Here is a 14,546-nt window from a genome sequence, read left to right on the forward strand (position 1 = left end):
AGTGTTCCATATTTTCCGGTTCAGTCATTATCTTCGCAAACTAATTGATACCTTTGTTTTTTTTTTTTTTTTTTTATAATTGCGCCCCCAACCGCTACGAGCTACGGTCCATGCAGTGGCAGGACGACGCCTTCAAAGGCGTCGTCTATCTTCCGAGGATGCATCCTCATAGAGTTTTGCGTCCGCTGCATGTGGCAGTCGAGGCAATTGTCGACCTGGGTTTCCTCTTCCGTGTCGGGTCCAGTTGCCAGCAAATCTTTGCCGAGCTGGGCATGACTCCAGTAGTCATTATATACGCCACGTCCTCGATCGAACGCACCGTGAGCGTTAACTGTGTCTTCGGTGAGAGCCAGCGGCTGCACCGCGAGAAATCCTGGGCGAGGCGCTGCCACTTCGTTGATTCGCTGTCCATTTACTTATCCTTGGCAGGTAACCGCCTCCAACCAAACGTCACACTGTTGGTCTTTCTTACGCAGAGACTTGAAGTCTCTGCGTACGGCGATTTCACGGAGGACCCAACTGTGCAACGATTAAGAAATATCGCAACGCAGCTTGATGAAGAGCGGCGCCTCGCAAACGAAGCATGGCAGGAGTACCTGGATATCTGGACGGAGGTGCATGACATAAGCTTCCAGGCATTAACGCTCTCCGTCACTAGAATAAGCCATAAAAGGCAATTTTTTACAAGATCAAAACAGACATCAATAAAAAGATATCACAAGAATATACAACCTGGTCTATCTTTCCGACAGGAAATCTCTGAGATACTTTTCATGTGATCTATAATCATTACATAGTTCAAGTTACAAGTCTATCCATGAATCATCTTTTGCATTATTCATTGCTCTGTGAAGCCCTGGTGCTGTTACTCGAGAATGGATCAGTGAGATGTATTGCCTACTTAGCTTGACGCGACAGGATGATAGACGACAAAGAAATACAGAGGAAACCTGCTTTGGAAATGTCATAACAAAACATTTAATCACGATCTTTTGAATTCCCGCTTGGGATTTGAAGGGGTTCTCTAAAATTTGCTGCTAATTTTGCATTGACAACTATAGGACTTATTTTTCTTTTCCGGATTTTGATCCCATTTAGTGAGATGCAACTTGAGTCTTACTGGTTTACTATGCGTCGTCCATTTGGTCCGTGAAAACACGAAAACACCATGCTTGTTCTTGAGCGCAGGTCGAATTCTGACATTACTGAGAAGTGATTTTAATTTCATGCCTTGAAACAAATTGCCTTATCGCTTCCTCGCTTCCTTTTTATTTTATTTTTTGGCCAATACTTAGTCCTCCAAGATTTCTTCGAGAAACATAATGTTGCCAGCACACGTCATCATTCCCCGCGCGTCCCATTTTTCTTCCTGCTTTAATTTTCGTACATGTCGTAGGCTTGTTCGTTCGTTTAACCCATTACGCAAAAAAGAATCGGAACCAGTCTCTGCCTATCGTTGAAGCAAGAAGGAAATTCTCTTTGAATCGCATGGTGGCGTTATTGAAAGCAGAAAATGCAGATTCCTTCGACGTTTCTGGGAAATCTTTCGCAACTGGTGTGATGTTGAGTCGAAATTTATGGGCGTACCAAACAGTAGACATCCATCGCGAAGTATACATCTCTGAGGAGAACCAGCTTTTCCACCGTCATCGCGGATCCCGAACTTGTGGTATTGTTCCCGCAGCACCAGAGGCGGCCGAAAGCTCATTATCGGGACGCTGTCATGCACAGCCCTTGTCACCTCAAGCATACGGTTGGATTTTTAAGCAAGCCCTGATGTAGGCCCGTTATCTTTTTCGTTTGCCGTGTCACCAAAGACAACCGCAGTTTACATTGACAAGGAGAGCTGGATCAAGGCTCAAAGACCCGTCTCCAAGGAAGATAGTCGATCGATCGAGCCATACCACTTGATGGGACAGGCGTCAACTTCGATCCCATTTTCACCAGCCATCAACATACTACCTCTGCCGAGCATCCAGCTATCTCGCCTCTCACCACCCATTTCAGCCATGTACCATATTCACTTATTACGATTCCGAAAGTGGTAGAAAAAACATTGATATCGATTCCGAGTCGGTACGGGTACCGTTATCGCCGATCTGCAACGAGCAATTATCGGAAGGAAGCTTCACGATGAGCGGCGAACGACGATCCGCTCATCGTACACCCTAGGAAACAGTTTTCCATGTAAGAATCTATATATAAAGGCAATGCCAAAGAGAGAGTATATCTAACTGATGTTTCTTTTATCTACAAAGGTAAGATTGCTAGAAACTATTTAGAGCTACTTTACATCATTAGAACTGCTAACTTGCTTAAATTGCTTTATTAAAATTGCTTTCTCTTATCAACACATTTCTTCTGATCTTCTTTATCAATACGCTTAAGTAAAGCGCACTTTTTTTTTCTTTATTTTCATTCCATCTTCGTCGAAATTTGACGAACTTTATAATCTGATACATATCGTGCATACATATTTCCGGTGCTCACTGACAACGAACTGATCGAACTACTTACACATTTTCTACCAATCTATCCACAATCTGAAACGCCCAACAGCGTGTCAGTAAATCCATTAGGCGTGTCAATATTATAGATCTACCAGACATACCAATAAATTATATGTGGCACGACAATTATTTTTCAAGTTATACAGTGTCGTTTCTAAATGTACGCCCTCCGTATTCTGAAAAATAAGAAATTATTTTGATGCACAAACGGCATTAACGTTGGTTGGCTACCAAAACCAATGGGTATTGATTGTCTCACCGCTTGTTAGAAGCATTATTTATCTTACATTCAGCATTGATAATCCGGAGGCGCGCAAGCCCTGCTTGTCCTGGTCCAGGCAGGTGACCTTCTGTGACGCGTTCAAAGGTGACGATGGATTCAAATCCCGCCGCTGGTTGTTCTCTCGCTTTGATTGCTGCAATGTTGGGAACCGCATATTTCGCGGACGTTGAGATAACGACGCACGCGTGGCTCTGTCTGGTAAAGTAACTAACCCGCAACGTTGGTATGTCGTCGTCTCTTCCTCTTGATGCTCTACGATAGCCCAATGTATAAGGTTATAGGCATCTCTTCGTTTGTCTGTGCACTTTAATGAAACCAGACTCCGACCTAGAGGTACCCCTACAAAAACGAAAGAAAGAAAGACGTATTGTGATCCAAAAGAAGTATTGTCATCCCAAAAGAAGTACTGTGATTCCAAAAGAAGCATGGTGATGCGATTCAAGACAAAAAAACTGCCCCAAATTCTTAAGAGTAGCGAAAAAAGAGATGATCTACTCGCTTGTTTGCTCTGCTTTTAAATTTCAACCAATAAGGAGCGTTAGTCAACTCTCACCGGTGGGGTTTGAGCAATCACCCGATCGGGTATAAATTAAAGGGCGGGCTCACAGAACAGCGAAACATTGCTTCATTCACTGAAACTGTCTTTTTTTCACCATGACTACCCAGAATGCAGCAGTAATTGACGGCAAAGCCTATGCAGCGTAAGCAGTTTTTCTCGGGCTTGACTTTGCTGGATCCGATTCTCCATGCTCATGATCTCTTTGTCTCTTTTTCTTCTTCGTTCCTCCCTTCCCCCTGACAGATCCGTGCGCGAAAAAGTCAAAGCGGATATTGCGGCGCTCAAGATTAAATATCCTCACTATGCTCCTCACCTGGCCGTTGTGCAAGTCGGTGCACGAGAAGACTCTTCCGTCTACGTGAGAATGAAGAACCGAGCTGCTCAAGAGGTTTGTCTATTTTTTCTTTTGCAATTGCTTGTTATGTGTGATCAGGTAAAAATACTAAATTTTTCTGCGCTGCGTTTCCATGATGCTTAGGCTGGCATTCAATTCACTCATCTGAAGCTCCCCGAAACCATCACTCAGTCCGAATTGCTCCGTAAAGTTAAGGAACTTAATGATGACTACCGAGTCCACGGTATCCTCGTTCAAATGCCCCTTCCCGCTCATCTCGATGAAGCTGAGGTTGTCGAAGCTATTGATTATCAAAAAGACGTCGATGGGTACGCTATTTTTTTTTCTTTTCCCTGGTTCCTGGCCGGTTGTTTTTGATATAGGATAAGTGGCTCAATTCCTAATCTGCACTTTTTGGCTAGTTTCCACGCTGTCAATATTGGTAATATGGCTAAAAAGGCCGCCGTGCCTCTCTTCCTTCCCTGCACACCCAAGGGCGCCATCGCTCTCTTGAAATCCACCGGTAATTATCCAGATTTCTTTAAGGATGTTTTTGGCATCACAAACTAACTTTTGTTTTCCTTATCCAGGTATCGACATTAGTGGCAAAAACGCCGTCGTGGTGGGTCGTAGTGATATTGTGGTAAGCTCACCTTAGATATCATCATTGCGCCATGAACACACTCTTAATTCCCACGTGTCGACTTAGGGTGCTCCTGTGGCTACATTGTTGACGGCTGAAAATGCAACCGTCACCGTATGTCACTCTCGCACCAAGGATATTGCTGCTGTTATTGGTACGGCCGATATCCTGGTGGTGGCCATTGGTAAGCCCGAATTCGTCAAGGGAAGCTGGATCAAGCCCGGCGCTATCGTTATCGATGTTGGTACCAACGCCATTCCTGGTAAGTCATGCGAGACATCCCGTTTTTCGTGTTTCCTTGGATTGTCTAAATAAATTTGCGGCGGTTTAGATGCTACGCGTAAATCTGGCACCCGTTTGGTCGGTGACGTCGAGTACAGTGAAGCGGTCAAAGTGGCCAGTGCCATTACTCCTGTCCCCGGTGGTGTCGGTCCTATGACTGTGGCCATGTTGATGGAAAATACCCGCGTCAGTTCCGAGCGATGGCTGTACAAGAGTGAACAGCGTCAAATCAAGCCTTTGCCTTTGACTCTGCAGACGCCCGTTCCCAAAGACATTGAAATCGCAAAGTCGCAAACCCCCAAACCCATCGGTGAACTCTGCCAAGAACTTGGCCTCGGTGGTAGCGAAGTAAGTCATGAAAAGCGCTAGACCTTTAACGCAGCGCGTCCTTATAATCCCCTTCTTATGTAGTACGAGCTCTACGGCAATACAAAGGCCAAGATCGGCTTGGATGTGTTGAAGCGCCTTGAACATCGCAAGGATGGTCGCTACATCGTGGTCACTGGGTAACACCAATGCGTTGAAAATTATTTTCCAGCCAAATGATATGCTGACTTTAGTTTATTGCTCTTTGTTTTTTCTTGCAGTATCACGCCTACTCCTCTTGGTGAAGGCAAGTCCACCACGACCATTGGTCTTGTTCAGGCGCTGGGAGCCCATTTGAACAAGGTCGCTTTTGCCTGTGTACGTCAACCATCGCAAGGTCCTACCTTTGGTATCAAGGGCGGAGCCGCCGGTGGTGGCTATTCGCAAGTCATTCCTATGGATGAATTCAACCTGCATTTAACCGGCGATTTGCACGCTGTGACCGCCGCCAACAACTTGTTAGGTAAGTTGCTTGATCGTAGATGCTAGAGACACCAATAATACCCAGTGAGTGTGAGAACTTTGTACTCAATGAGCGGTTATGCAGCGGCGGCGATTGATGCCCGCATGTTCCACGAAAATACCCAATCCGACAAGGCCTTGTTCAACCGCTTGTGTCCCACCCAAAAGGGAGCTCAGAAATTCGCTCCCGTCATGCTCAAGCGTCTTCAGGTAAACTGGACAATCTTTTTCTCTTCTCTTCTTTATCTCCTAAATATTTTGCCTGCATCACGGGTCTCATTTTTTCCTTTGATATGTTCGATCATCCTCTAGAAATTGGGCATCAACAAGACTGAACCCAGCGAATTAACGGATGAAGAAAAGGCACGATTTGCTCGTTTGGATATTGATCCTGCCACGATTACTTGGCAGCGTGTGATGGATACCAATGATCGCTTCTTGCGCAAAATCACAGTGGGTCAGAGCCCAACAGAAAAGGGTCAAGCCCGGGAAACTGGATTTGATATCACGGTGGCCAGTGAAATCATGGCCGTCCTCGCTTTGGCAACCGATCTTCAAGATATGCGTCAGCGTCTTGGTAACATGGTGGTGGCCAGTTCGAAATCCGGCGAACCGATTACGGCTGATGATATCGGTATTGGTGGTGCACTGACGGTACTCATGAAGGATGCCATCAAGCCCAACATTATGCAGACCTTGGAAGGTACACCGGTGCTTGTTCACGCGGGACCTTTTGCCAACATTGCTCACGGTAACTCGTCGGTTTTGGCCGACAAGATTGCACTGAAACTGGCCGGTACCAGCAGTGACGAAATGGAACCGGGCTATGTGGTGACCGAAGCCGGATTCGGCGCTGATATGGGCATGGAGAAATTCTTTGACATCAAGTGTCGCGTGTCAGGTCTTGTTCCCGATGCCGTGGTCATTGTCGCTACGGTACGTGCCCTCAAAATGCACGGTGGTGCTCCTGAAGTGGTCGCTGGCAAACCTTTGCCTGATGCCTACACCGAAGAGAACCTCGAATTCCTCGAAAAGGGTTGTGCCAACCTCGCCAAACACATCCAAAACGCAAAGAAGTTTGGTATGCCCGTCGTCGTGGCCGTCAACCGTTTCACGTAAGCCAAAAAAATCTCAAAAAAAACAAGGTGATGGACTTGAGCTTAATTCATTTGAATATGATAGATCGGATACCGATGCTGAGATGGATGTGGTTCGCAAGGCATCTTTGGCAGCCGGTGCGGATGATGCTGTGGCGTGCGATCACTGGGCTCGGGGTGGTCTTGGTGCAGTTGATTTGGGCAAGTCGGTGATTGCGGCATGCAACAAGGAAAAGGAGTTCAAATTCCTGTACGATGTGAACCAGTCGATTGAAGCCAAGATTGAGATTATTTGCAAAGAGATCTACGGCGCGAATGGAGTGGAATTGAGCGATTTGACCAAAGAAAAGATCGCCACTTATACCAAGCAAGGCTTTGGTCACTTGCCGATTTGCATGGCCAAGACGCAATACAGCTTCAGTCACGATCCTGCATTGAAGGGTGTGCCCACGGGTTTCACGGTGCCCATCCGTGATATTCGCGCCTCGGTCGGTGCAGGCTTCTTATATCCCTTGGTTGGTTCGATGCAAACCATGCCCGGTCTGCCTACACGACCTTGTTTCTTTGATGTTGATTTGGACGAAGCCGGTCAGGTCACTGGACTCTTTTAATTAACATTTTCAATTCAACAATAACATTGATCTTGTCAAATTATACTTTTCCTCTCTCACTCTTCTCTCGCTGATAAGCCAAAGATAAATAATGATAATAATAATAAAAAAAGACGGATTTCATGTGTCATCTTGAGATGATGAAAAAGAGACCACAGTGATATTATTTATAGGACAAATGATGAATGATGAAAGGTACAAGAGATCAAAAATGTGGGTAAGCGTGAAATGATGGAAGAAAGCAAAGAAGAAAAGAGACAAATAGGTAGAAAGAGAGATTCGTAATTTTTTTTTCTATGCGGTGGCAGGGGCGGTGAGAGGGGCTTGAGCCAATTGATCGGGATTTTGAATGCTTTGAAGGACAACGTGATGACTGGAGGTTTTCTTGGCTTCATGGTATTGTCGCAGCAGGACATCGACATTGTCCAAACTCAAAGGTCGGATATCGGCCAAGGTCTTGATCTTTTGTGTGACAGCCTTGGCATCATCGTCATTGAGATCGTCAAGCTGAAGCTGTTCGATTCGGTTCTTGACGGCATTCCATCCCGTCAATCGATGTCCAATGGACACGTATCGAGACATACCGAAATCTTCCGGCTTCAAGATTTCATAAGTAGAAGGATTATTCAGAATTGCCTTGGCGTGAATGCCCGCCTTGTGAGTAAATGCACAGTAGCCAGTGATGTAGTTGTTGAAAGGAACAGAAACCTAAGTCAAATGAAAAAAAAGGTGATCAATATGCAAATCTTTGGTAATTGACGGGTTGTTGATGGATATGAGCTCACCTCGACGGAATCGGCCACAATGTTTTCCACATCACGCAATTTCTTGAGGTTGTATTTGTTGATCACATAGTCTCTGTCGGCAGTATACATTCTCGCAAACAAACCGCCCAAAGGAGTAATACCGTTACGTTCACCAATACCGAGAACCGATGTATCAATGTGAGTAGCACCGGCTTCCAAAGCTGCAGAAAAAAAAAAGGAAAAAGTATAAATATACACTGGAGTCAATGAAATTATAACGAGGTTCACTTACCAGCATAAGCGTTAGCAATGGCGCAACCAGTATCATTGTGGAAATGACATTCAATGTCACAGTTGACGACACTGCGCAAGGTTTTGACGAGTTCGTACACTTGGCGAGGATTGGCGCAACCGACGGTATCAGCGATACCGACACGGTCAACACCAATCTTGTCCACGGCCTTGTACACACTCAAGAGATCGACAAGATCGGAGCGGAATGAATCTTCGGTGGAGAATCGAACTTCGCGACCCTGGCTCTTGATGTAGGTGATGACTTCGACAGCTTTGTTGATGATGTATTCCATGTTCTTTCCATGCGAGAACTCACGAAGGTAGCTAGAGGTTCCAATAACCACATCCACACCGTCCACACCGGTTTCCACCGCCAAACGAGCATCATCCATGTGGCATCGAGTGTGAGTCAGAATCTTGGCTTTCAATCCCAGTTGGGCAATGGCTTTGCAGTCATTGAACGATTGCTCAGAAGCGGCGGGCGAAGTCAATTCAAGGTAATCCACACCCACTTCATCCAATGCCTTGGCAATTTCAATCTTTTTGGCCGTGTCGAAAAAGGCGTTGGCAAACTGCTCGCCCTCTAATCAATGTGAAATTGTGGAATTAATATGTTTTGCATGAATTTTGGATCCGTAAGAGCCATGGAGGAAAAAAAAAAAGGCGGAAAGCACATCATGGTGGGAAAAGAACAGTAAATTACCTCTGAGAGTGGATTCAATGATTTTAAAGTTGGAAACATTGGACATTGGGTCAGGATATTTCGGCATGTAAGGCGACACAAAAGGTTCGCGAGGACGATCGTTGGAGTCAGAAGCGGTATCTCTGGGTGGTGCCATGATGAATGATTTGAAAAGAATAAGGACTTGACGAACGGAGAGAATGAAACTGAGGGAGGAAAGAGCTCTTTATGATTTTACCGAAAAATGTCAAGACCTTATATATATAGTTCTTGATAGTGCTTATCCATCTTTTGTTTGATCTCGTCTCGATTGCCTTTAATGGCCATCCAGCCTAGATCCAAGTCACATCTGGGATCGCAGAAAGAAAAGGCCATCCATTTCCCCTCTGGAGCCACACATTTAATCTCCGAGACCTGCCTTTTTTGGCAATCATCGCTGCACCATCAAGATTGTGCCGTTCATTTTGGGAAAGATGGGATATCCATTTCTGTCTGCCTTGGGTGACCCAATCGCTGCCACATGGCTCCACCGTCTAAGGAAGGACCCAGACATCCGCTCATGCTGGAAGCGGTATGTCCAGAACTATTTTGTGTGGGTGTCCTTTTTTTTTTTTTTCTTTTCTTTCAACCTATCATTTTGAAGGGATCATGCCATTGGCCGGGTGTTTTATGTATTTGCCATCTGCGAATTTTTCTGTTTTTGGACATTCCTGCTCCAGCGAAATACGGTTTCTAGAATCGTTGACTATTTGCCCTGGAATGCTTGAAAAAAAAAAAGACCAAGGTGATGCGTGCGTAGATTTGTTCATTTTCAAATACATAGTATGCACAGCCAAAAAAAAACAAAAAAAAAACAAAAAAAAAAAAGTATCAGCATAGATTCGTTTTTACAAGCATGATAATCTGTGTTTATTATTGGGCTTTGTCTGTACGACATTCAGGGAGCTTTTAGAAATAACATTGCATTCTTTTCTTCGTTTGCATTTCATATTAACCATGACACACTCGCTGTAGTATCGACTGTCTACTGTTCACTACAGGCACCTTTCTGATCATCTTTGATTGATGTCATTGAGGCATCATTGACGGGATTTAAAGTTAGTCCGAATATCAATGCAGTTTTAAGCATGGACGATGTTTATTTCTGCTTAGCATGGATGGATGGAGTACAGAAATGTTTTTTTTTAAGGTTATCACTTTTTGGATCCCAACCAAGCCAGGGGAAAAGGAGTCCCGCTAAGAAAGACAACATAACCTTGCATGAAGGGCTCAAGAGAAAACAGGGAAAACGGACAGAGTGTCAATGACTGGTGGATGATTCAAATATTCGCATCCCGCCGTTTTGTCAGTTTTCAATAAGACTCCCCATTTCTTTTGTTTTGGATTCGATATTTGTTGCCTGTATCTGTTGATACTTCTCATCAACTGCGATGAAGTCCATGAAGTCTGTTTCGTTCAAGGACTTTCAGGAAGTTTCTGTTGTCTTTTCTGAAAGTTCCCACAGCTATCAGTCCACCGATGAATCTCACGGCATGGACCAAGACGACGATATCAGTATTGCCTTTGAGTCGAGCAATGGTAAATATTATTAACCCACCCAGTTTAACTCAACCACTTATAGCTCTCACTTCACTAATAATTTTCTGCAGCGAGTTATACCATTGCGTCACCTACGGATATGAGCGACACTGGTTCCAGTCACCACCGTTACGATCTACTTCCAAGGAACAGCAATCCCAGCCAGGTCGCATTCAAGCGTCGGCAAACAAAGATGCTGCTTGTCTCGCTCATTGAGTGGTTTTGTCAAATTTATGGTGATTCCGCTGAAGCCAATAGTCGAGTGTTTGGCTTGATCTGTCGCACCCTTCGTTCATTTGGATTCATTGATGACGAATTCGTGGAAGAAATGACCAGTGTCCGGTCGTCGTATCAGCAAGCTTTTCACAGTCTCTTCAACACTGTTGTAGAAACCGTACGTAGTGAAGCCCTTCAGCAAGTGGAGAGTCAGAGACGGTTACTTGATACGTCCGCTCAGGCCAACGCAAGGGAGGAAGAGGAAGAGGAACAGCAGCAAAGACAACCAGATTATTTTTCCATGCAGCGGGAAAATTTGACACCCACTGCCACGTTGAGCCACTCTACTTCTAACGGCACGAATCGAAGCGGACAGCCCCACTTTTTTCATAATCTGAGTGTGCAAAATTCTCGCTATGATAACGACTTTATTGAGCTTGGGTTGCTTGGCAAAGGAGGGTTTGCGAGTGCTTGGCGATGCCGGAACAAGCTGGATGGGATTGAATACGCCATCAAAAAAGTGCGTCTAGGCAAAGATTTGGAGGACGGCGAACATTCCAATCCGTACGAAAAGATCTTTCGGGAAATCAAACATCTGGCCCGTTTGGAGCACCACAATGTGATTCGATACTATTCTTCCTGGCTCGAATACGACGTCCAATCCGAAACGAAGCATGACTCTTTCGAAGACAGTTACATGCCTTCTACCACCTCGCTCTTGTCCAACGAAACGCTCCCCTCAGGGCTCGGACGGAATGATTCAGAAGGCGATTTTATCTATTTTGGCGATGATGATCAGTCTTCCTTTACCCACTCGGGATACACTCACACAGAAAGCAACACATCTGCCGATCTCATGGATGAAGGCGATTGGACCCTCTTTATCCAGATGCAACTCTGTCCAAGTAAGTAATTTGGTTGATGATGCTTTTTTTTTTGGATGTTGTTCTGACCTTGGATGGATTTTCACAGCGACTTTGTACGATTACATCAAATCCCGCAATCGACGGTGTGGGGATAACTGCCTGGACGCATGCGAAGCTCAACGAATCACTGAAATTTTTCGGCAGATCCTCGAGGGTGCAGCATATATTCATGAGCAAGGGTTGATTCACCGTGATTTAAAACCGAGCAATATTTTTTTGGGACCTTCATCGTCATCTTCATCGGATCACCGTCGTCAACAACAGAAAAGTTCGGAGGAATCATCGGATTCATGCTATTTCACATCGAATCATTTCTTGTCAGAGTCGGTCCCCAATCCTGACGACTTGTTGTCGGACGAGGCGTGGGTGCCAAAGATTGGCGACTTTGGCCTGGCCGCGGCAGTGTTCAATGAAGAAATTGCCGATACCATGTTGCAAACCTCCACTTCATTAACGAAAAGGAGCCGACGTCCTACCCCAAGACGCTCACGTACCGTCGGTGTAGGCACACGAACCGTAAGTAGATCAATAACAAATGGGTAGCTGGGCCACGCGCGCTCATCTTTTTCGAATGGTCGATAGTATGCTTCTCCGGAACAGTTGGCAACCGAGGCTTACGATGAAAAAGTGGATATTTATTCTCTGGGCATTATCTTTTTTGAACTGTATCAGCCATTTTCCACCGCCATGGAACGAGCCAATGCGCTGGAAAATCTTAAACGCGGTGTATTTCCCAATGGATTTGTCGAAAAGTACCCTAAAGAGGTGAGCACAGAGGTGATTTTTTTTTTTTTTAGTTTTACAATTACTGACTGTGTTATATAGTCTGCGTTGATTTTGTGGATGATGGACCCGCATCCATATCAACGACCGAGCGCCGCTGAGCTCCTTGAATTTGAATATTTTTCGCAGGAAACAGTAAGTGAAAAGGGGAGAATAGAAGGTAATTTTTCGTTAGTGATAGCTATCTAACGGATGACGATGAATAAATTAGACGCTCGATACAAGTTTGCAGGTGCAATTGCAGGAAAAATGCGAAGCGCTGGAAGCGAGCAAGCGACAAGTGACAGCGTTGGAAGAAAAGTTGGAAAAACTAGAAGAGGAGAAAGAGCAAGTACAAACTCGACTCGACCATTTGCAATACCAATTTGACGAGTTAAAAGCACTTGTCGAACAACGTCTATGTACCGACAAAGACGTGGAGGAGACCAAAGTCGGTTCCGGCCAATCGTTGTCGGATAGCGATATGATCAACGGTGCGCTGTGTAAATTTTTAGAACGAATCAGCACATCGTCATCCACACAGTAACATGTTACGCATCTGTACATACATTACTTAACAACATTATCCATCACACACGGATGATCTCCCCCTCCCTCTTCCCCCCTTCATGGGCTATTCTCTATTATACCAAATACCTGATAGAGGAACCCTACCACCCTAAAAATCCTAGAACCAAAATATCACGTATCACTAGACAAGTCTTTCTTTATAACAAACATCAAAATTCGATCAAAAACACAACTTGTATGCTAATGTCTTTATTTAACGTTGCTGTATAAAAAAAGAGGATCCACTACACTTGCGAATTACCGCATACATCGTCTAAAATTGACCAGATCTTCAAGGTTTTGGTATCCCAAACGGCCATTTCATAAAAGTGTCAATACATGATGCTAAAATGAAGAATATGGACATTGGCCCGCAGAAAGCGTGGAATAAATGGTTATAAATAGCGTAAGGTGTCAGACAGATCTCAGGAAACATGTCATGAACACTGGATGGTGTGGCTGAGCAAAGAAAAAACCTTTACCATCAACAAAAATTCAAGAGACTACTGCTTACAAAAACAAATTTGTAAAGCGGTGCAGTCTTTAAAAAGGCAGGTGGCTATTCTTGGTGATATTAGGGGGATTCAGTGCCGTGATGAAAAAGGCGGGTGCCACTGTTTGTTGAAATTACAGACACTCACCTGCAGCTATCTTTATTGCAATGAGTAAGCATGATGCCATGCATAGGACGGAAAATGAGCTATTTATGGTACTGCATTCACACACACACGCACACAGACACACAGACTTGGGTTCTATGCAACTTCGGCTGTACAAACTAAAAAATTTTCACGTGTCCATGGCGGAATCCTGCCGCAGTTGGACAAGTGTGGCGTTGGAAACCCTAGAGTGTTCTGGCTCATCATTTCCATTTCCCTTGTTTCCTGAAAGGAAAAAGAGCCTTTTTTAGACTGAGAGAATGATAACAATTATTCCCATCTTGGCATATTACAATCGCTTGCTGCTGTCAGCAATCGTATGAATTGATGACACGTTTTGCATACTTATTGTAAATTTCTGAAACGCCCACAATCACGCATGCTCGTTTGAAGTGGATCGTGGGAAACATGAGTTGTATCTTTACCTTGTATCAAAGCCAGCTTCTCCAATACCTTGGCATTATTTGCTACATTCTTCCCTTATGCTCCCATTGGCAAAAAAAAAAAAAAAAAAAAAAAAAAAAAAAAAAAAAAAAAAAAAAAAAAACGTATTCGTGCAGATTATGATATACGTCATTCTGTTTTGAATAAGCTCCCACAACATGGAGAAACGATAGGATTAGATAGACTGCGGATGAGTGGAGCCAAAATGGAAAAAAAGGCGGCATCATTCTTGCTATTCAAGTATTTTGTATTTGTAAGGAATATGGTGCACTTGTACGATAGGTTATGGTTTGGGTTGCACCTGCTGTGCTCGAAAAATTTGTTATTCAGACCCTTTAACGATGACACTAAGATGTTGTTCGCACTCCAACGCTTTAGTTCAGTTTGCATATCCCTGGTTCATTCAATCTCTCCACAGAATTTGCATAATCCCGTCACTGTTAATCGGTCGATGCTAAGCGGATCGCGGAATTGACTTGTTACTTTTTGAACCCAAGGGGTGTGTAGTTTATGCAAGAAGAG

At 44.4% G+C, this 14,546-nt stretch overlaps 5 protein-coding genes across 5 annotated transcripts; 4 read left to right on the forward strand and 1 right to left on the reverse strand.

The window, feature by feature from the left end:
- Nucleotides 1–1,488: 1,488 nt before the first annotated feature.
- On the forward strand, nt 1,489–2,172 carry BYT42DRAFT_618011 (uncharacterized protein; the record flags this gene model as incomplete). The annotated part of the gene is made up of 2 exons (XM_051572235.1): nt 1,489–1,778; nt 1,920–2,172. The coding sequence occupies 2 exons, from the start codon at nt 1,489–1,491 to the stop codon at nt 2,170–2,172; spliced, it is 543 nt and encodes a 180-aa protein (XP_051419108.1).
- Nucleotides 2,173–3,447: 1,275 nt separating this feature from the next.
- On the forward strand, nt 3,448–7,147 carry BYT42DRAFT_618012 (formate--tetrahydrofolate ligase-domain-containing protein; the record flags this gene model as incomplete). The annotated part of the gene is made up of 12 exons (XM_051572236.1): nt 3,448–3,494; nt 3,596–3,740; nt 3,831–4,015; nt 4,109–4,209; nt 4,277–4,329; nt 4,396–4,591; nt 4,661–4,959; nt 5,023–5,117; nt 5,199–5,440; nt 5,525–5,649; nt 5,752–6,554; nt 6,622–7,147. 12 exons carry the CDS (start codon nt 3,448–3,450, stop codon nt 7,145–7,147), a joined length of 2,817 nt encoding a protein of 938 aa, XP_051419109.1.
- Nucleotides 7,148–7,272: 125 nt separating this feature from the next.
- On the reverse strand, nt 7,273–9,167 carry BYT42DRAFT_586828 (homocitrate synthase). Its single transcript, XM_051570099.1, has 4 exons — nt 8,891–9,167; nt 8,186–8,770; nt 7,933–8,114; nt 7,273–7,855 (listed from the first exon to the last, which is right to left on the reverse strand). Exons 1-4 carry the CDS (start codon nt 9,024–9,026, stop codon nt 7,442–7,444), a joined length of 1,317 nt encoding a protein of 438 aa, XP_051419110.1. The 5' UTR covers nt 9,027–9,167; the 3' UTR covers nt 7,273–7,441.
- A 667-nt stretch (nt 9,168–9,834) lies between these two features.
- Nucleotides 9,835–13,128, forward strand: BYT42DRAFT_586833 (kinase-like domain-containing protein). Its single transcript, XM_051570100.1, has 6 exons — nt 9,835–10,447; nt 10,519–11,568; nt 11,636–12,105; nt 12,172–12,354; nt 12,415–12,507; nt 12,584–13,128. Exons 1-6 carry the CDS (start codon nt 10,300–10,302, stop codon nt 12,896–12,898), a joined length of 2,259 nt encoding a protein of 752 aa, XP_051419111.1. The 5' UTR covers nt 9,835–10,299; the 3' UTR covers nt 12,899–13,128.
- Nucleotides 13,129–13,838, forward strand: BYT42DRAFT_586835 (uncharacterized protein). The gene has a single exon (XM_051570101.1). It carries the CDS (start codon nt 13,583–13,585, stop codon nt 13,829–13,831), a length of 249 nt encoding a protein of 82 aa, XP_051419112.1. The 5' UTR covers nt 13,129–13,582; the 3' UTR covers nt 13,832–13,838.
- The last annotated feature ends 708 nt before the right edge of the window (nt 13,839–14,546 follow it).

Source organism: Radiomyces spectabilis, assembly GCF_025331425.1.
Source record: "Radiomyces spectabilis strain NRRL 2753 chromosome Unknown BYT42scaffold_15, whole genome shotgun sequence".
Taxonomy (NCBI): domain Eukaryota; kingdom Fungi; phylum Mucoromycota; class Mucoromycetes; order Mucorales; family Radiomycetaceae; genus Radiomyces; species Radiomyces spectabilis.